The sequence below is a fragment of the Hermetia illucens genome, chromosome 3 (genome assembly GCF_905115235.1).
Source record: "Hermetia illucens chromosome 3, iHerIll2.2.curated.20191125, whole genome shotgun sequence".
NCBI lineage: Eukaryota > Metazoa > Arthropoda > Insecta > Diptera > Stratiomyidae > Hermetia > Hermetia illucens.
In genome coordinates this window covers 36,656,848-36,677,713 of record NC_051851.1, presented here as the reverse complement: position 1 = coordinate 36,677,713, position 20,866 = coordinate 36,656,848, and the positions used below count along the sequence as shown (strand labels likewise).

Genomic DNA, 20,866 nt, shown 5'->3' with positions numbered 1-20,866 from the left:
TGCCTTGAATTCTGTGTTCGTTCGCTACTTCTCTCTGGGTTGGAGAGTTTCGACCCCTAGAAATCCAACACCAACAGCAACTAGAATTACCTTCCTAATATTTTGAATCCATACTTTGGGCGCTACTTAGGTCGCCGGCCAAGTTCTGAAAGGGTGTCACAAGATCTGGCTGACTGCGGTGTCGAGGAAGTGGAAATCTGATACAGTAACAAAACTTGGGAAAATCATTATGCACGTCATAGAAGGAAATTTATTATTGCCCTGGTCAGGGTAATGTATACCGCATTATGAACAAATGTCCAATTAGTCGCAAATGTTGTAACGGTTCATTCAGGAACACTAACTTGGTTCTTAGTCTGACCGCATTGAAAGCATTGATTAACTTTTATATCTAGAAAGTATTACTCCTATCGGCACAGAACTTGATGTCATTGAATGCATTAGCAGCTCTATATCCAACCTCAGGAAACGCAGAAATCTCAACACTATCAAATTGAGACAATTCTAGTTGTTCAGAGGACAGAAAAACCAGTGAATGGGTCACACATTAAGAAAGGGCAGCAGCTTTAGTACTGGATATGCCACCAAATGGAGTTCGCTACCCTAAGATGAAGAAAAGGGCAGGCTTCTCAAAAATTCCTGGAAAGCGCTGAAACATATTTCAGCCAATGATGAAACGTAGGTGCGGTCTACACGTTATGCTCCATTCAGGGGTAAATGATAACCATATGCGCTAATCTCACCGTACACCACATATATGCATTGCATTGCATATAACCTAAAGAAATGCCCAAAGGAATAGCTGCAGACCAGAAAACGAAGTCAATGCCGAGGACACGACGTTCACAGATGATAGACCTGTGCACCGAATAAGTTCTTTGCTTAAAGTAATATCAGGTCAGGATACTCCAATGATTCGTCGCAGAAAAGTGTTTATAAAGGCTTGGAGTTTTTAAGTGACAGTGGGGGTCACTTTCTATACGATATAGCCAAGGTATATGACCTGGTGAAACATCAAGCAGATGTCATCAGTGTAGTCAAGGTGTTTGAAGAAGGATATCATAGTCCATTGAAGGCGGCATGAAAAACGCTACTGATAACAAGAAGAAATAATATTGGTCGCAAGATGCAACCTTGACGGACTCCACTTTAGACCTAAAATTCGTCTGAAATTTTACCATGATGCAGCCTCACAAAAAACAAAGTGTCCTCTGTCTTCTGTCCTTGAAAGGGATCGCCATCTGATGTTCCCTTATGTTCTCTTGTGTTTTACGTCCACCACTTCTCACAAGGTTCGAGAGCTGCAACCCTCCAAGCTCAACATCTACCGCTGATGATCCGGCTTTCACTCGACAGTGGAAGAGCTATCTCGCTAATCGGACCGCAGATACACTGAGTAGCTCGCCTGAGAATATTGATGAGCATTGGGCTGCGATAAAAAAAGCTCTCTCATCAGGTGCTACGCAGATCGTTGGCCGTGTCCCGAAGGTGCATCACAAGATGTGGTTGACTGTGGAATCGTGGAGGAGGATGGATAAACACAAAGAGCTGGCCGCTGCGAGTGATGGTGGGTGTGACGCGCTCGAACGCCGATATCAAGTAAAATCCCTGGGACTTCAGCTTAGTATGCATTGTGACAAAAAGAAATTTGTTGTTGCGCTGGCCAGGGAAGCGGAAGATTTCAGAAGTATATACCGCATCATGAAAGAGCTTGCATGCGTGGCAAATCTATTGATGGTCCTGTGAAGGACTCAACGGTCGACTTTTCATCCGCGATGTCGACCAACTGAAGATGTGGGAAAAACACATCATCGCAGTTCTTAACCGTTTCACATCTTGTGAAGTTCCTACTCGTGTGTAAGAAATGGCTCGTCTCTGTAACATGCGGTTGTTCCTCCAAGTCATTTCGGCCATCAATGTACTCAAATGGAGTAAACGCGTTGGGCTTCACGGTCTTCTGGCAGAGTTATTTATCCCAGTACCTGCATTTACTGCAGATATGCTGCTTGCAATCATACGGAAGTTCTGGGAATCCGAGACATTTCCCAGAGCGTCAAAGAAGGAGATGATTTTTAAGATTCCAAAAAAGTCGAGAAACCGGAAGTTCGACGCTCCAGGTATGAAAGGTTTTGCTTGTTCCTTCTGTGAGTATATTTGAATTCAGAACTATCCCATTTATACTTAGCCCGTTATGTTTATGCATTTAACATGTCAGACTACTCACTAAAGTGAGTATTCAAGTCAAGTCACTTTACTGTGATATTGATATTTAGTTGCAATAAATGCACATCGTAAAGTCAAATTTGAGCTACTGTAATTCTGTATTCTATTGTTATACTATTATAATTTGTATCAAACTACATCTTAATCTCAACGTAGAAAGATCTTAATCACTGCATATCTGGGCGCTCACAGTTCCCACCTTCTCTCCAGAGTTCGTGTCAATCGGTACAGCCGTTGTTGAGAAAAGTGCGCGTGACAAACAGACAAACAGGCTATAAGTAGCCTGGAGAAAGAGACATTTAAAAGGAGTACTTTATTCTCGAGAACGCGTGTTTAAAAAACACGGAAAGGTGCCCCACAAACTACAAGAGTGACTACACCTGGTCGGGACATGCCGCAGGATGTTGGATATATTTAGGAGAAGCCCGACGATCTTGCGATCTGTTCTGAAATCAACGTTGATGATGGAAGGAAATCAGGGAAGCTCCGAGAAGGCTAATAAATATGGAAGTGCCCAGTGGAAAAACCAAGCAAAGGAGCAGTGTCAAAATACGAACGAATCATTGTTTACCCTACTCGGAGGAAAAATAATAGAGTTGTCCGAATTCATAATTCATTCAGAATTCATTCTCTCCGGCAAAGGAAAAGGTAACCAAAATGACCAAAATCTGTATGCAGTAAAGAAATGAGATGAATACAATTCAACCTCAACCACTGCGAGGCAGCGTAAGACCTTCTCGGTAGACCATCTATGAGAAGAGAATCGAAGCTGCAATACTCAGCAAGCTTTATCGCAATAATAACGGCGGTGCCTGGACTACAGATGTAACTACCAAGACGGGAATATAAGCGCTATTCAAGAAGTGATGGAGTTTTCGGAAGTAGGATTCGTCAGGGCAAAAATAGGTGGTATCTACATATATAGTTGCTGGGCTTCACCAAGCGCGACGATGGCAGAACTCGCAAGAATGCTAAGCATGCTAGTCTCGGATGCAAGAAGTCGAAATCCCGGGATCATAGCGGATGATTTCAGCGCGTGGTCCGTGGATTGGGGCAGTAGAACTAGGAACACCAGGGACTATATCCTGTTCGCGGCTTTCGCAGAGCTCGACTTGGTGCTTGCAAATACAGGAAATGTTTCCACTTTTCGTGGGACAGAGTCGGGCTCAATAGTCGATCTGACATATGTGAGTAGCACATTGGCGAGAGAATGGCATGGTTTGTCAGTGAGCATTATACTCATAGTGACCACCAGGCAATTTTCCTTCAGATCAAATATGGGCGATGTACGTTCCCGCGGAACTGGATACCGGGGCTAGCCCGTGAAAAGGTTTAAAAAGGATGCATTCATAGAGGTGCTATTAGGAGGCTACAATCTCGGTGGTGCCGCTTCAGAAAAGGTTAGGGGCGTTAGACGTCTACACCATACCTGCGGTACCTGAGGAGGAAGTTGCGCAAATTTGCCGTAAAATTGGTGGTAACAAAGTTCCCGATCTAGATGCTGTTACCAATAGAGCTCCTAAACTTGCTTTTAAGACCAGACCCGACTGGTTTATCAGCGTATTTGAAACATGTATGGTAAAAGGAGCTTTCCCCGACCGGTCGAAGAGGCAAAAACTAGTTTTGCTCCGAAGCCGAATAAGCGGTTTGCCTCATCGACACGGTAGGAAAAATGCTCGAAAGAGCCATCTACAAGAGACTGCTCCCTATCATTGAATATAAGGATGATGGTCCATCCTGGAGCGACCATTGGGATTTTGGCAAGCCCACTCAATGATCGTCACCGTAGACATTGTTTTGAAGCTGACGCGAGACGCGATGTCGTCCAATAAATGTTGTGACGTTGGACGTAAAAAAAATCGTTCAATTCCACCAGCTGGGAGTGAATAAAAAGTTCACTGACTAGAACGGGTATCCCTAGTTATTTGACTAAGCTCCTCGAAAATTACCTTTCAGAGAGGAGACTTTGGTATCGATGAGGGATCTAAGCAGTACACCGTCACCGCAGGAGTACCACAGTTCTCAGTGTTGGGTCCTCTTCTGTGGAATGTGATGTATTATACTTTGTCCTTCTCATGCCAAAGAAGACCACGATAATCAGTTTCGCAGATGATCTAGCCGTAGTTGTCGTCGCGAAACAGCCTGAAGCTGTGAAGTGTACGCTAACAAAACCATTAGCGCCATAAAAGCGCAGCTGGAGATGCTTCAGCTTGACCTTAGGGAATAAAAGACGGAGGCGGTCTTGATTACCAGGAAGAGGAATACGGTTAATATTCGTGTTGGTGGTCACATCAGCATTTCGAAGCCAGCTATCAAATACTTGAGGGTGATGATTGACGCTAAAATCAATTTTAAGGGACACCTGGCCTAAGCTGTGAGAAAGCGGCAAAGACCAACGTATCATTAGCGCGGATGATGGCTAACATTGGAGGTCCAAGATACAGTAGCAGATTACTTGTGGTTCGCTCCACACTATTATATGCAGTACCAGTTTGGGAGGAGAACACGGAGAAGAGTAAGTACAACTTACCGCTTAGTGGCACTAAGGTTGTGCATCGCTTTCAGAAGAACATCAGTCGAGGCAACATGTGTTATTGCGGGAGTGATCCCGATGGGTATCCTGGAAGTAAGGCACGCTGAAGTCGGAGGAAAATTGGTGTACGATGAATTCCGCAATCAGAAGTATACTGGAGGAAGTTGGAAAAGCGGACCGCGCAAGGAGGACGTGAAGAACCGAAGGTTTGGTCGCTTAAAGCACAGACCTTCCCGCGAAGTAATACTTTGCGGCGGTTCCGCGGGGAAGGAATGGTTGAGAATTCCTGCTGCAACCTGGCGCAACAGTGTCCTTGTAAGATTTTTACCTGCATCCATTTAATAAAGACAGGCAAACATTGAACCGATTTTAATAAGGTTTGGTTTTGCAAACAAAATCCTAAAAAGGGCATACGTTTTGAGTGTGACAATTGGAGGAGTATCTGCGTATATATAATATCTAAAGTAATCTTGGAACGCATCAAAGAACATATCGAGAGCTTGATCGGCAGAGAACAGGCTGGTTTCCACTCCGAATTCTCCTGCATTGGCCACATCAACATCCTACGGATCATTTTGGAACAGTGCGCGGAATTTAGATCTTCGCAGCATTTGCTCTTCAACGATTTCGAGAAAACTTTCGTAACGTGAACATGGAGTGTATCCGGGGTGCTCCAAGTAGGAAACAGGAAATAATAGCTATTATCAAAGCGACATATGATGGCGCAAAATATTACGTGCTCTGTGAAGCTAAAATTTTCGAGGAATCTGAGATCTAAAGCAGAGTCCGCCATCCTATCGTCGATATTATTTCTTATGTTGCCTTATCCGGACGACGTGGAGGAGTTCAATGGAAGATGACATTTTATCTCAAACATGCGTTGTGATTTGAAAGCGGGTGGGTTGCCTAAAGAGCATTTGGTGCAGAACAGGAGAGAAAGAGTGCAGGCATCTCAGAAAATCGTGAAGGGAGCTGAAGCATATTTCACATAAGCGTGAACGATAGCGCGTAAATGTGGTTCACTTGCTACACCCCATAAAGGAGTAAATGGCCACAATATATATAAAAAAAAAATTATTTGCAATTGAGAGAAGAATTGGGAGAATATGTAGGAACATCATTTTAAGCAGCTCCTGTAGTATACTCATTACAAAATATCTGTTGAATATGTTGCCTAGTTGATAAGCTATTTGGTGTGGTTATATGTTGAGCCTGCGGATGGGAAGGAAGTGATTCTCTTCAGGCCCAAAATTTTCTCAGAAGTGCGGAATACAGACACACAATGTAATAGCTGAAACTGGGCTCACAATAGAAAGGTCCGCACAATTTTCTTTTTGGGAGAGGGATTTTCTCTCTATAGCCCTGGCTATAACTTTCCTAACCCACACTGAAGTCATTATCTCAAACTTATTTGATGTATTAAGTTTAAAAATTCTGTTGCTCTCCTTTCGATTTTCCGTCCACCAACTCTTAAAACCTCTGGATGCATTTCATTCGTTCAGATTATATTGCCCCCCCCCCTCCTCCGTTTCCGTGAGGCTTGGACCATCGTTCGTGGGGTTCGGTGGTGGTGATGTTCGAACTTATGAATCCATTGAATAGAAAAACCAACCTAACATGCACAAGTTTTCATAGAAGTCATCTAGCCTTATGCTACACGGTTTCTCTAGGAATTGGAAAGTTTGACAAAAATCGTACTAAGATGTAAAGTAAAAATCAACCTCCGTTAAAATCACAATAAATTTCCCACTGGTACCGGCCCGAAAGTGAAAAATTCACATCAATGAACTCCTCAACGTGCATGAGAAATGCGAATATGGTTTTGATGATTTTCATTTTTGGTTTGGGTTTACGTTCTCCAAATCGCGGTTGTGGTTATCAATTGCTCGTTAGTTGTATTTATGTTTCACCGAGCGGATCTAAAATTCTGGGCGTACGTGTTTTGATGTGGAGCATTGACTCTTCCGGCAAGTGGACCACAGTGTTGAAAGATAGTCAGCGTTTGGAGAAGGTAGAAAGTTGCGGTTGATAGATATGTACAACTGTTAGATAGCAAATCCTAAAGATTCTCAGCAAATTAAAAACAAAGTGAGCACTGGAAGTAATTAGCAATTTAGTTGTTTAACTGTTCGATAAAAGAAACTTGGGAAATGGATATGTGAGAAGGTAATTACCATAGTCATTGAATTCCGCGTTGACTGCTACAAGCGCACCTAGTTGCAATTTGCATGGCGTCTGGACACAACCCGTGATACTGAGTTCTAGAATATCGTAAATCGATCCTGAAAGATAAAAGCAGAGAAATTGTAGAGTACAAGCTTTGTATGATATGGATGTGTATCTATTTGAGCAATTCACGAATAAACAAATTATTGAGAATTTATCAAAAGAAATAAATTTCTAATCTATGGATATAGCATGGTATAACGGTATCATCTAAAATTAGACATGGATCTATTTGTTTTCTATTTAGAGAGAGCTTTTAAAATGATTACCACCTCAGGATGACTTGGCAGATCTTTTGCATAACGCCATTCACAACAGGAATACAATGTTGAGAGTCATCACGTTCATATTTACAAAGTTTCTAAACGCAAAGAACCTTACGCAAATCATTCACACAAGTTACGTGCTCTGCTCCCACGTATGAACCCATAAGCCAGTATGGATCCAAAAAAATTAACCACCAGAGTAATGCACTCAAGGTTTCAAGTAGGTATTTACGATCAATTATTCCATTAGTCAATGAAGCTATGGTTTTTGTGGTAAATGGAAAGAAAAAGTGGAATCGGTTGGGCCGTGTATTCTGGTAGTTGTTGATCCTGGATTTACCGGGGGTGATGACAACATTGGCTTACGGGAGCGGAACTCTGCTGTCCATTAAGATGTTCTCAACTAATTTGGCCAGAACACCTCTCAAACGCACTAGAGAAAGGCCGCTCGACAGCTAGACTGTCCGGCGCATGTCGAAATTTCCAGCTTGAGGGCTCCGATGACTTCACTCCAATAGGATCTCGTCATATCTACATCCGTTTGTGGCATTATTCGTACTTGAAAATTGACTTAAATAATTACATTGTTGAAATGTTACTTCACCCTGAAGCAACTGTTTTTAGTCACTGGAATCATTGTTAAGTAAATCGGTTTTTATAACCGATTATGGATACCATATAGACAAATCTAATCTTATACTGCCCACGATTAGCGGATGCTACTGTTTTTCAGTTTTCAACTGAAACCAGCAATGAAGGCCGATTTTCTGATTATATTTATTGAGCGCAATAAAAATATTTCTAGCAAGACGTTACCCTACTCGCGAGTATTTTATGATCTTGTTATTTACATGTTTCATGAAAATCGGGAGCAATTAAAGCATTATCAAGATTCAGGGATAACAAGTTAGCGAATTGCATCGATGGAACTTTGGTGTTGGTCGTAAAGTTCAGTCAGTCAATTTTCCTAAGTGGTAGTAGCAATGGTGATTTTTGAACTGCACCATTGTTGGTGACAAATGAGTGTGAGGAATATTTTGCCAAGTAATGGAAGCTTCGAATCATCCAAAGATAAAATCTAGAAAACGCAGCTCGGTGATCACTTTGTACTGCAGACTTTGTTCGAGTTTAATATCGGGCAATCTTTTTACAGGCATTAATTCTCAGAATCCAAATGTAGAATGAAGTATTGTAGCACGTAGATTTGGGAGTATTGTGTGCTATCAGCACATCTAAGATTGTTGTAAAAAAGCTACTGACATGCATTGCACACCGAAATTGTTTAAAACACCAAGAGATTTATGGCAGGAAATATTACCGCCTAATGAATCGAGAAAGAGGCATGTCACTAAGGAAATAATAATGATAGTTTGAAAAACAAAATCTTATTTAAATCGGTTCAATGTCTGTCTGTCTGTTTGCCACAGAAACGGCTATACTGATTGACACGAAATTTTGTGAGAAGGTTTGAACTGTGAACGACCTACCTACGTTGAGTTTAAGGGGGTCCTCCTTTTTAAGGTTTTGCGTAAACACAAAACCTTATTAAAATTGGTTTACTGTCTGTCTGTCTGTCCGTCCACGCATTTTTCTCGGAGGCGGTTATAGCGATTGACACCAAATTTGGTAGAAAGGTGGGAACTGTGAACGCTCACGCATACAGTGAGTTACATCCTTTTAAGTTGAATTTAAGAGAGGGGGGGTTCCCATATATACAAACGGGGCAAAAGGGGGGTGTAAATTTTTTTCATCAAATATAGTTTCTTTTTTCTTCAGCCTTTGTCTCGTTCACAAGCGGGGTCGGCAAGTCGTGATCGGCTTCGCCATTTGGCTCTATCGAATGACTGATTTGGGTGCAATCTCGAGGCTTTCAAATCCCCGTCTAGCGTATCAAGCCACCGTTGTTTAGGTCTGCCTTTTGGTCGTTTACCATCGACTTCGATGTTCAGACCAATCTTGGCAAGTGAATTCTCGTTTGCACGAATTGCGTGACTATACCATCGAAAACGTCTCTCTCGCAACTTTTCCACTATCGGTGCAACCCCATAACGATCGCGGATATCCTCATTTCGGATGTGATCTAAACGTGTGACGCCACTAGTCCAACGTAGCATCTTCGTCTCCATTACCGCAAGACGCCGTTCATTGTATTTTATAGTCGGCTAACACTCAGAACCATAGAGAGCGACTGGACGGACGACATTGCGGTAAATTTTAGATTTAAGACGTTCGTTGATACGTCGATCACAAAGAACACCAGTTGTGGAACGCCACTTCATCCAGGTTGCGTTAATGCGTGAAGCAATTTCATAACGCAGTTCTCCATTGCCTGATAACGTTGACCCGAGGTATTTAAATCGCTCAATTCTGGGCAGATCACTGCCGCTGACATTGATTGTGCCTGTTTCATGGGGGTCGGTGGTCAAAAATTCAGTTTTGTTTGAATTCAATTTGAGACCGTGTTGCATGAGGCGATCATTCCATTTTTGAACAAGTTGCTCGAGATCGTTTTTGCTATCAGATGCTAGGAAAACATCATCTGCATAAAGCAGTGTGTATGGCACTGGGCGTTGGATATCCCGTGTGACGGTGTCCATAACAAGAACAAAGAGGAGTGGTGAGAGAGCGCTTCCTTGATGAACACCAACAGAGACACGAAGCGGTTTTGATACACCCGCCATACATCGAACTTTACTTTTCGGATCGTGGTAGAGCAATTGAACCCAGCGCACGAGTTCTTCTGGCACTAAGTGTTGTCGCAAAGCATACCAGATGAGTTCGTGTGGTACACGGTCAAATGCTTTCTCTAGATCCAGAAAGGCAATGTAAAGAGGACGATGCTTCTCACGGTGTTTCTCCATGAGTAACCACGCAGCGTGTATTGCGTCAGTAGTTCCGCAGTTCTTGACAAATCCGGCTTGATTCAAGGTTATTTCAACGATTTCGCGAATATGGTTGTCAAGAATGCTTTCAAAAATCTTCATGGTATTCGTCTTTCTTTTTCCATATTGGAACTGTGATACTTTCTTGCCAGTCAAATGGTGTTCTTCCTTCCTGAATAATCCGGTTAAAGAATTCACTGAGCCATAGTGTTGGGTCCCAGCTCTTCGCTTTCAAGAGCTCAGATGCGATGTCGTCAGGTCCTGTTGCATTCCCCCATTTCATTTATTTTATTGCCTCCTCGACTTCAGTTGCGTTAGTTGGAAGTTGAGGATGAGCAAATTCTTCAGTTGAAATCTACTCGGAAGTATTCTCGCCATCTATCCGTTGCGGCCCGACGATTGGTAAGCAAAATACCGTTCTTGTCATTAACACAACAGTGTTCGATATCCTGTGTGCGTTCATTACCTTACCTTACCTTTTAGCAAGTCGATACAGATCTCTCTCGCCATCCCGAGTGTCCAGTTTATCGTAAAGATTTTTGGAATGGTTCGCTCAGGTGACAGTGACTGCTTTCTTTGCTTCCCGGTTTGCATTCTTATAAATTTGCCAATTAGCAGGCGTTTTATCGTCGAGAAATTTGTGGTAGAGGCGTTTCTTTTCACGGACCTTCATTTCAACATCATCATTCCAAAGTCATGTATCTCGGTTGATGTACCGCTTACCCGGCTTGGTGACCCCGAGGGTTGCAGAGGCCGCTTTGTGGATCGTGTCTTTCATTTGGTTCCATGATTCTTCCACATTCGTAATGGTCGACAATCGTATGAGTGAGACCGTTTCTTCTTTCTTCTCACCAAATCGCCACCATTTAATGCGCGGCGGGCCAGTGCGTTCCTCACGCTGTTTTATCGGTGGCTTAATTCGCAGGACAGCAATCAACGGCCGATGTTGAGGTGCGATGGTCTCATAGGGAACGACTTTGCAATCAGTGACAGTGGTAAAATTTTGGCGTCTTATGAGAATATAGTCAATTTGCGTTTTATTGTTCCCACTATAAAATGTGGGAAGATGAGACAATCGTTTGATGAACCATGTATTCATAAGTACAAGGTCATGGGTGTCCGCAAAATTGATTATACGCTCGCCACCTTCATTGCGCGCTCCGAACCCCTTTCCCCCAAGGCACCTGTTACCGTCTGCCTTTTCACCCACATGACCATTAAGGTCGCCGGCAATAATTATGTAATCGTCAGCAGCCACGTGACAAGTCTTTTCATCGAGAAGTTGCCAGAAGGCATCTTTCTCGGCATCAGGTCGACCTGTCTGTGGTGCATACGCGGTGAAGAAGTGAATAGTGCGATCAGCTGATATAATGGTGAGCTTCATCAGCCGATCATCAAATCGTTCGACTTCTTTAATGGCATCACCGAAATCCTCTGAGATGGCAATGCCAACACCATAATAAGTATGTGGGTTACCAAAATAGAGAAGTTTGTAGCCATTTTTACCGCGTTCGCGTTAAATGTCGCAGCTTTTGGCACCAGACCATCGGGTTTCTTGCAAAGCGCAGATATCAATGCGCCTTTTCCGAAGGGCTCTTGCGAGTTCCTCGGTCTTTCCAGTTAGGGTACCAACATTTAGCGTGCAGACACGTATTTGTTTTGTTCGTTGTGTGCGTTCGTTGCTTCCGTCCTGATGCCGTCCATGCGTCAAGAACCCTTGCCCATTTCTCGACAGTACCGGGGCCCATCCTGCCGCGTCGACTGAGGTGGACGCCCTAGCATTTCTCCGAGGCTTGTGACTCAATCCGATCATCATGTTTGTGACGACATTGTATGCATTTTCTTGGTCGACCTGTCGCGGGGCCTGTCACCAAGAGAGATCAGGTAGGATTTAGCATAGTAGAATAACTCCAACTATACTCTATTTATCTCTTTCCCTGATTTCAGCATTTTATTTTTGTTTTACTGAGGATAGTACAGAGTACGTTGCCTCAAACCCTCCTACTTTACCTGGGCTTGGCACCAGCATACTATGTTAATAGCATGGCGGAGTTTTTAATCAAATATAGTCATGTGAGGTATCAAATTAAAGGTTTCGGTTAGTACTTTTCGAGGCCGGTGTTAGTTTTGACATTTATTGGAAACGTGGGGAGTGCGGGGGGTTGAAAGTGATCATTTCTTTAAGGAGGTCATTCTCAGCAACTATCAAACCGGAAAACCTGAAGAAAAAAATCAGGAGGCTGCCACTATATTATGCCTGGACTCCGAAATACCTTCCATACCGATATCTCTTCAAATAAAGTTAATAATAGTATATTAATATATTTTATTATAATTGGCTGGAAACCCCCCTTACAGCACAGTGATGTAGGCTATAATGTAGAGCGTGATTTTACCAAGTTTGGCTTAAATCGCACTATTACTAACAAAGTTATAATACGTCAAAGCTGTTGCTTCTTTGAAAATTGAAGGCTATGAATGTCAATATCCCCCGAAAGTGGATACTCTCACATAATATATGGATATATTACGTGCTACGTACTAAGAAATACACAAAACCTTTCGTACCTGAAGCGTTCAGCTTCCGGTTTCCCGGCTTGTTTCACCAAATATAGCTTTTCAAAGCTGGTGTTAGTTTTGACATTTGTTGGAAAGGCGGGGAGTCCGGGGATCGAAAGTTACAATTTCTTTAAAGGACCCATTCTCAGAAACTATTCAACCCAAAAATCTGAAAAAAAAAATCATGGTGCTGCCTCTATACGGTGTCTTGGAATCGAAATACTCTCCATATCGATATCTGCTCAAATTAAGTTAGTAATAGTATATTACTATGTTTTGTGGGATCGAGCCGACCCCGCCTGTGAACGGGACAAAGGCTGAAGAAAAAGACTATGTTTTGTGGGATAATTGACTAGACCCCCCCCCCTGAAGTTTATCCTAGGGTTACAAAAAATGCAGTAATATAGACTATGATATGAAGCACGATATCCCCAAGTTTTATCAAAATCGTACTATTACTGATAAAGTTACAGTAGTTCATAGCTGTCTTTTCCGTATAAATTTACCGCAACCCAAAACACTGAATATCAATATACAGTGAACCAATTAAAAAGTTTGACAGTTACTGTAGTACACTTTGAAGTCAAATATCTCGAAAACCATATGATATTCTTAAATGAGTTATGAAGAAAAAAACAATAACTCTTTATGGGTATTTTCTGTGGTAATTATTATTTTATTAATTCTATGTTAGACAGAAATATTATAGAAAAATAAAAAGATGACCGCTTATCGCATCCAAAAAAAAACTTGGACACTTCAAGTTATTATTTTGTATCGCGACACGTAACGCAATTGTTGTGTTCAAAAGGATGTTTCCTGTTGTATTTAGAACTTCTGAACTCCCTGACGTATACGATTAAAGGGCCGGTAATGAACAATGAGCAGCTGCCCTGCGACTCTAATGTGCTGACCATTAAATAATATAAAAGCATTGAAAAAATAGCTCAAAAACAACCAATCCAAAGTTTACTGTTCATTAGGCAATAAAAAATGTTGGCGAAAGTGGCACTGTTTCTCCCAAAACAGGTGGTGGTTGAACCGTTAAAATCTTGTCGGAGCAAAGAAAACGACAGGTTTTGCGAAACATAAGGAACAACTGTAAGCCAACTGCTGTATCTACTGCAAGAAATTTTGGCACAAAGGTATAGTAACAGATCGTGCTAACACCGTTCGCAATTTTCTTTACAGAGAGGGATTAAGAAGTATACTATACTCCCAAGAAGAAGCCATTGCTTTCCCAAAGAAATATTGAAAAAACAAGTTGAATACGCTCGAGAGTTTGTTAATAAGACAGAAGAGCTTTGGGAAACCATTATTTTTTTTTTGTGACCAATCTAAATTCAACATTTTTGATCCCGAGGGCTTGCAACTGGTGTGGAGAAGGGTGGTCACTGCTTTGGAGATCGTAATATCGAGCCAACAGTTAAACACTGCGATGTGGGGGTGATCTCAGGTGCTATGGCGTCCAGGACGTATAATTCAAGAAAACGTAACAAAAATAGGTTAAGTTGACATACTAAAGAAGTACATACCAGCTATAGTTACCATATTGGGCTTCCTATCTGATATAATGTTAGATCATTACAATGATGCAAAACTCACAGTCAGGGTAGTCAAGGAATGGGTCCCCTTTAATGTCAAAAAGACTCTTGCTTAGCCACCTCGGAACCCGAATTTAAATCTGATAAACTCTTGCGGTCATACGTCGAATAGGACTTGAAGAATCACCTAAAGGATATCTGGAAATTTATTCCTGCAGAAGTTACCGCAAAACTTATAGGATTAATGAAAAGAAGACCTCTCGCAATTTGAAAATCTAATGGTGACCACACTAAAAAATAATTTACTCAATTGTTACCATAGATTTGTTCTCTTTGTATTAAATTTGAAGTGTCCTAGTTTTTTTTTGGCTTCGCAAAACGCTCATTTTTTTGCTTTATCGGTCCTTTTCTCTTTAAAATGAAATTATTTAACAAATATAAAAGAATTATTTATTTTCTCCAATAGGTTATAGGTTCGAAATATTTGGCTTCAAAGTGTGTTGCAGTAATTGTCCAGCTTTTCTATTGGTTGACTATACATCAAAGTGAGAGGCTGACCCTCTAAATGCGATGAAAGGGAGAAAAGACCAGCAAAAAAAATAGAGTAAACAAAAAAATTAGCTAATTAATGGTTCGCCAGTGCCACATATCTAAATCTGTGATAATAAGACGTGTTCACCAGATTTCAAGCAAAGAGCAAATCATTAAATATCAAAAAGGTCGCCAGAGACAAACCTTTTATTCTCTCAAAAATTGGCCAGATTGAGCCTCGCCCAAAAATAAGAATTTTGGAATACCGAGTGGCTATCTGTCATCTTTACTGATTAAAACAAGTTTAATTTGGTTAGTTCTGATGGTTTAAAAAAGTTGAAGGAGGAGGAAGGTTCGCCGAGAATGTGAATCAGGATCCCCTGGAAACTTTAATGGGGGATTATTATTTATGACGCCATTGTATGAATTCTTTTTGGATATTGTGGAAGGGCTTTAATTTGTTTTGTAAGGCACAAATTAGGCACTAACTATGATGGTTAGGGAACGTGCTTTTAAGTTTAGTGATGGTCTATCGGCTTTAAACAGGCCATTCCAAGAGGACAACGTAGCGATCTCCGTTTCGAACCAAATTAAAAATTTTTTGTCGCAATGCTGGAATAACAGGCTGTAAGACTTGCTCTAAACTCAATAAAAAATCTATAAGTGAATTTATTTAATCACATTTATACTGGAGGACGCAAGTATGAGACTTTACCGGAGCTGAAGAAAAGTGTAGAAAAAATGAAGAAAAGGAGAATATGTTTATCAAGGCCGTAGTAACTTTGGCGGAAAGGCGCAGAGTTTGGATGATGCATTCGGAATTTGGACATTGTAGTCTGCATCCGCCACTGCTTTCCAGATCGGCTTTCGTCCATGGCAATATTCCGAATATATAGGCAGTGAAGGTATAGCGAATATATTCAATGCGCTTATCTTATTCTTACCCGAGAAGTGCGATTTCAGTTCCACCTTTACACATCGTAGGAATTCGGACTGCAGAGCATTCTTCAGATCACCAACTCGAACATGGGTTCCTTGCAGAATTCCGAGGTATTTGTAGAAGTTTGTCTCGGTCATAGCTTGGATATGGGGGTCACCAGTTTGACACTTGTCTAATCCAAATTCCATCCGAATATCAAGGCTGAACAAATCTACTAGTCTCAACAAACTTCTAAGGTGGTCATCGGTACCAGCATACAACTTGATATGACCTAAGTACATCAAGTGCGTCAGTTCGCGCTTAGCGCGTAGGCCATATTTTATTGCAAAACTATGCCCTCTAGCTTCATTCAGTAGCCATGAAAGGGGATTCGCTATACAAAACCATCCTATTACCAAGCGGAGAAAGTGGACATCTATGAAGATGGAAGTTGGAACACAAAAAATATATTCCCAGCCTGCACTCAAGTACTTAGGCGTAATGATTGACCAGAGGCTAAACTTCAAATCACATCCGGAGTGTGCAGCAACCAAGCCATATAACACCAGAGCACTGATTGCAAGAATGCTACCAAATATAAGTGGCTCAAGTCCGAGCCATTGACTCCTTATTTCGGGGGTGATCAGTTCGACCCTAATATAAGCAGTTTCAGTGTGAGCAGATGCACTGGAAAATACAACGAATATGAGAAAGATTAGAGCTGCATATCGCATAAGTATACTCTGGACGTGTTGTGCTTACAGAACTATATCCGATGAAGCAGCCTGCGTGGTGGCAGGAATGATCTCAATTGATATTCTGGCAAGAGAAGCGATCGAACGTATCTCCCCGGAGGATCTTCTGTGCGTCGGTGGTAGTTTACACGAACTGAAACTATCGTGGAATGACTGGAGAAGTGGGATGAGTCAGAAAAAGGCTACTGAACCCATAGAGCCGTGTGGAATATTCGGAAATGGATTAGGCGACCCCACAACGAAATTAGTTTCAACCTTACCCAGTTCTTGAGCGTATCCCTATCGATTTAGGCATGACGGTTCGCCATATTGCCCGAATATTGCAGACGACGCAGAACACTTATTTTATTACTCGAGATTCGCAGCTCAGAAGATTTGGAAGCTACAAATGAGAAGCAATCAAGAGCCGAAAATGTCATGCACTATTTATTGAAGCCGAAGGCTATCTGAACTGAAGCCGAAAACGTGATAGCAGTCATCTATAAGAAACTTAAGCAGAAAGAAGTTGGCCGAAAGAATCAACGAGAAAGGAACACGAATGCAGGATATACATATATATGATTCAGCCCCGCGGCGTAACTCCATATGAGGGGACAGACAGGCAGATATTGAACGGATTTTAATAAACGAACATGTTTACTAGCGTGGAAAGTTCTGTGAGTCAGTTCTTCATCCTTTATCTAAGATAGAGGATGCTGCTCTGAAAAGCAGTTACGCGATCTGAGTATTCGGAGACACTGTAGGGGACTTTAACAGTGCACCATTCCAAAAACTTTGTGATGCGGCCAAGGAGGATGGTTTTGATAATACTTTAGTTTAGTGGATCTATGCTATACTAAGGTAGCACTTACCGTGTTGATTGCGGTTTGACAACAGAAACAAAAAAGTCGGCCCCCGAAAGAGGTTACTATCACTCCTTGTGTGAACTATGCTGATCATTTCTCGGTTGTGTGAATCATATGTTTAACGGGAATGGTATGTAGAAATGTAAGATACGCGGTTGATTTGATTCAATATTGGTATCTCAAGCATGGAGTTTTATTAAATCCAAATAAAGTCACAATAGCAAAGATGAAATGAGTTCTCAGAGCGCATACGCTATGCGGGCAGACCATTGCTCTGAGATAGGGCCCCAGGCCTCATATGGTAATGCGGACATTCGTTGTTATTATTAGGCTGATGTTCGCCTATCAATTCATAATGTGGTAGGTTAAGGTGAGGTGAGTGTGTCCACTGTAACCTAGCCTCACTGCAAAGAACAGGATTAGATGAAACCATTCAAGCCTACGGGGAAGAGATCAGGAAGATCAGAAAAATACATGACAGGTTATACAGAGGTCACCTACACCGGCGGTTCAAAAACAGAACAAAGTTATGGCGCAGGGGTCTACCGCTCAGATAAAAATGAGGAGTGGATTGTTCTATGGGACAATGGTTCAATCTGAAGTACATGCGATCCTACAAGGAACAACCAGGACGATTGATGAAGAATTGAAAGCCAGGCACATTGTGATCTACAGCAATAACCAAGCGTTTAAACAGCCCTTTGATCACCTTAAAAATCGTTTAGAAATACGGAAACTGTTTGAACTCTATATCCAAATTCAATACGATGGAGTTATACTAGGTACATGATCGCTTTGGCGTAGAGGAAAATGAAGTCTCGGCGTGACGTTGTGGGTATTTAACTACCCATAATTCACCAGCTGGACATAGGTTTAGAGTAGGAGTATTATGAGATATCATGCCAGGTTCATTATCGCATGAACGACGTCTGAATGGAAGCATACTAGTTCAGGTCTCCCATGAATAACTGTTTGCACAATAAATATTAGTACCTTCACGAGTAGAAGAGGGTTCTGGAGCCGGAGTCTACCTCTCGAATCAAAACGAGAAGTGGGCTTTTCCTTTGGGACAATATGCAACGGTTTTTCAAGCCGAAGTTTATGCAATCCTAAGGGTGGCAAACTGGTTGATTGACGAGCGGTTGAAGGGCAGGCGCATCGCAATCTGCAGTGACAGTCAAGCTGCATTGAGGGCATTGAGCAGTCCTTTGATCACCTCGAAAATCGTTCAGGAAACCGTTTGAACTCTATGTCTAGATTCAATACGGTGGAGCTACTCTGGGTACCTGGTCACTGTGGCATAGAGGGAAATGAAAGCTCGGACGCTTTAGCGAAAGAGGGGTCAATCTTCCCTATGCCGGGACCGGAGCCAGCAATTGGAGTATCAGTAGCATTGGCTAAGTCTGTTTTCAAAAACTGGAAACAAGCTTCCCATAACGACAGGTGGCAGAACCTAAATGCTGCTCGACACACCAAACTTTTCCTGCCAGAACCGAACATACGTACCGCAAAGTTTATCCTGTGGAAAAGCAGGAGGACTTGCAGGTGTATTGTGGGCATTCTGACAGGCTATAATTCACTAGCTGGGCATATGTTCAGAATAGGAATTACCTCCTGCAATGAGGAAGCGGAACCCACGGAGCATTTCCTATGTGAATGCCCCGCCTATGGACGCATCAGGCATCAGATCTTTGGTGCCGATGTTCTCCAATTGCGACGGGTAGCATCACATCCACTAATGGAAATCCTGCGATACGTTAACGAATCCGGAATATTCCGTTAGACTGGGAGGCGAGTATAATGGGCCAACATGGCCTGAGTGCTCAGAAGCTGTAGCTTCTCCCCCACCATACACACACACACACACACACCTTCAAGAGTATTACGGAGGAACTGACAAGAATCCTGCGGAAAATTCGATTGACTGATATTCAAAGTTGCGACAAAAATATGAATGGAGTAAAAACAGCTCCTTTACTGAGGTAGCCCACGCACTCATTGCGTGTGCCTATCTGGCACAGACAAAACGACTCGAAGCCGAGAAAAACTTCTTCTATCGTCATTGTAGGTGAGCTCAGTGGTCATGTCAATTAAAAAGCTGACGACTTTCATCAATCAAAGCTGAGTATGAAGTGTGTTTGTTGAGCAATTTTTAAATGCAGATCAATGGGAAAATATTTGTTTTTTGGCTACATATTTTTACTCAATTACTACAGATATGATATGATACAGTATTTCGGGCATACTTCAATACGAGAGCTAAAACCGGAAAATTCTTCAATTGCTTTATATAGCTCATTTGAATTTGAAGAGGATTTGATTTCAAGAATAGGCCGAAAGGGATGACCAACTTAGCACTTCCAGACGTTTGGTGAACCACAGATAGTTTCATAAAATCAATGAATGTTCTTAAAAATACAGTACACTAGCCATTTTATAGTCACTTTAGGAGCGTCACCAACCACATATTCTGCATTAGATAGGAAAGTGCTTTCCATTGCGTCTTGTAACTTATACCTCACTACCCGAAACTTTCATTAAAAATGCAAACTACTATTTCTAGTTCTATTCTAGTTCACATTCTGTATTCCCTCCGGTCACGAAACTAACATAACATGACATAACATAGACTAATAAGCTCTTATACAAATAGTAAATTAACATTAGTGGGTTTTAAAAATTCTACTCGAAAAACAACACAAAACAATTTTTTAATTCACGTTACCACAATCTTGAAATAACACCATTCTAGCATCCAGATTTGCATTAATTTCCGACGGCTCCTTGGCCACGTCAGGTGGAGCAGCGCAACAAAGGGTTAAAACATAGCAGAGAAAATAGAAAGTTATTTTCAAGACAACTATTCGCAGCATCACATCCAGTTTTTACATAGAACCACTGATAAATTCTCAAGCGCGGAATTATTTCAGTTCAGATTTAAAATCTATTGAAAGACTCCAAACAAAGTTCAAGTTCAGATCACAGAATATCTTTAACCAATAAATCAAGGTAACTTCAAAATGTACGTAGTTCCGGTGAACAATATTAAAAAGTTTGCAACGATTCTCACGTTCACGTTGAACTGATGCTCAGTTCAGTGGTTGGCCATATTAAATAATTAACTTTGAAGAAAATAATCGAGAAGAAAGAAAATGGAATTTATCAGTAGCCAATTCCCATGATTGCACTTATCAATTATCAGAAACAACTCAAATAAATACTTGAATTAATTAGTTTCGTACAAATTTATCGGGAACCGAAATCAACCATGTGGCGTTCTTCGCTGCAAATCAAATATTGGCAATTTAATTGAGTAGTAATTGCTCTGTTGTTATTAATGTTCTCAAGTGGGTCTGAGTACTTTCCTTTACCGAAAACCTTTGTTTTTCCTTTGGAGCTACTGCTGCACCCGTGGTTACACGTTGCTTGATGCGATTGGTGATAAGATAGCTTCTTTCAAGTACATGAAGTCTTCTGGCTGGGTACCTATAAAGTTTGATGTCTATCTTTATAGTTCCGTGGTGATTTTTTGCTGATTTATTAGGTGGGGCCGTTCACTAGATAAGCTAGTACGATTATCCTC

At 41.6% G+C, this 20,866-nt stretch overlaps 1 protein-coding gene across 2 annotated transcripts in view; it reads right to left on the bottom strand.

The window, feature by feature from the left end:
• LOC119652984 overlaps positions 1-20,866 on the bottom strand; it is a 49,042-nt gene that overhangs the window by 2,598 nt on the left and 25,578 nt on the right. Inside the window, exons 1-2 of one of the 2 annotated variants that reach the window (XM_038057405.1) lie at positions 20,009-20,382; positions 6,931-7,038 (exon numbers count right to left, since the gene is read on the bottom strand). In XM_038057405.1, the coding sequence (XP_037913333.1) occupies positions 6,931-7,038; positions 20,009-20,156 (256 nt within the window). In that variant the 5' untranslated portion in view covers positions 20,157-20,382. Of the gene's footprint in view, positions 1-6,930; positions 7,039-20,008; positions 20,383-20,866 lie in introns of those variants that run through there. The other variant, XM_038057406.1, reaches the window with a different exon arrangement.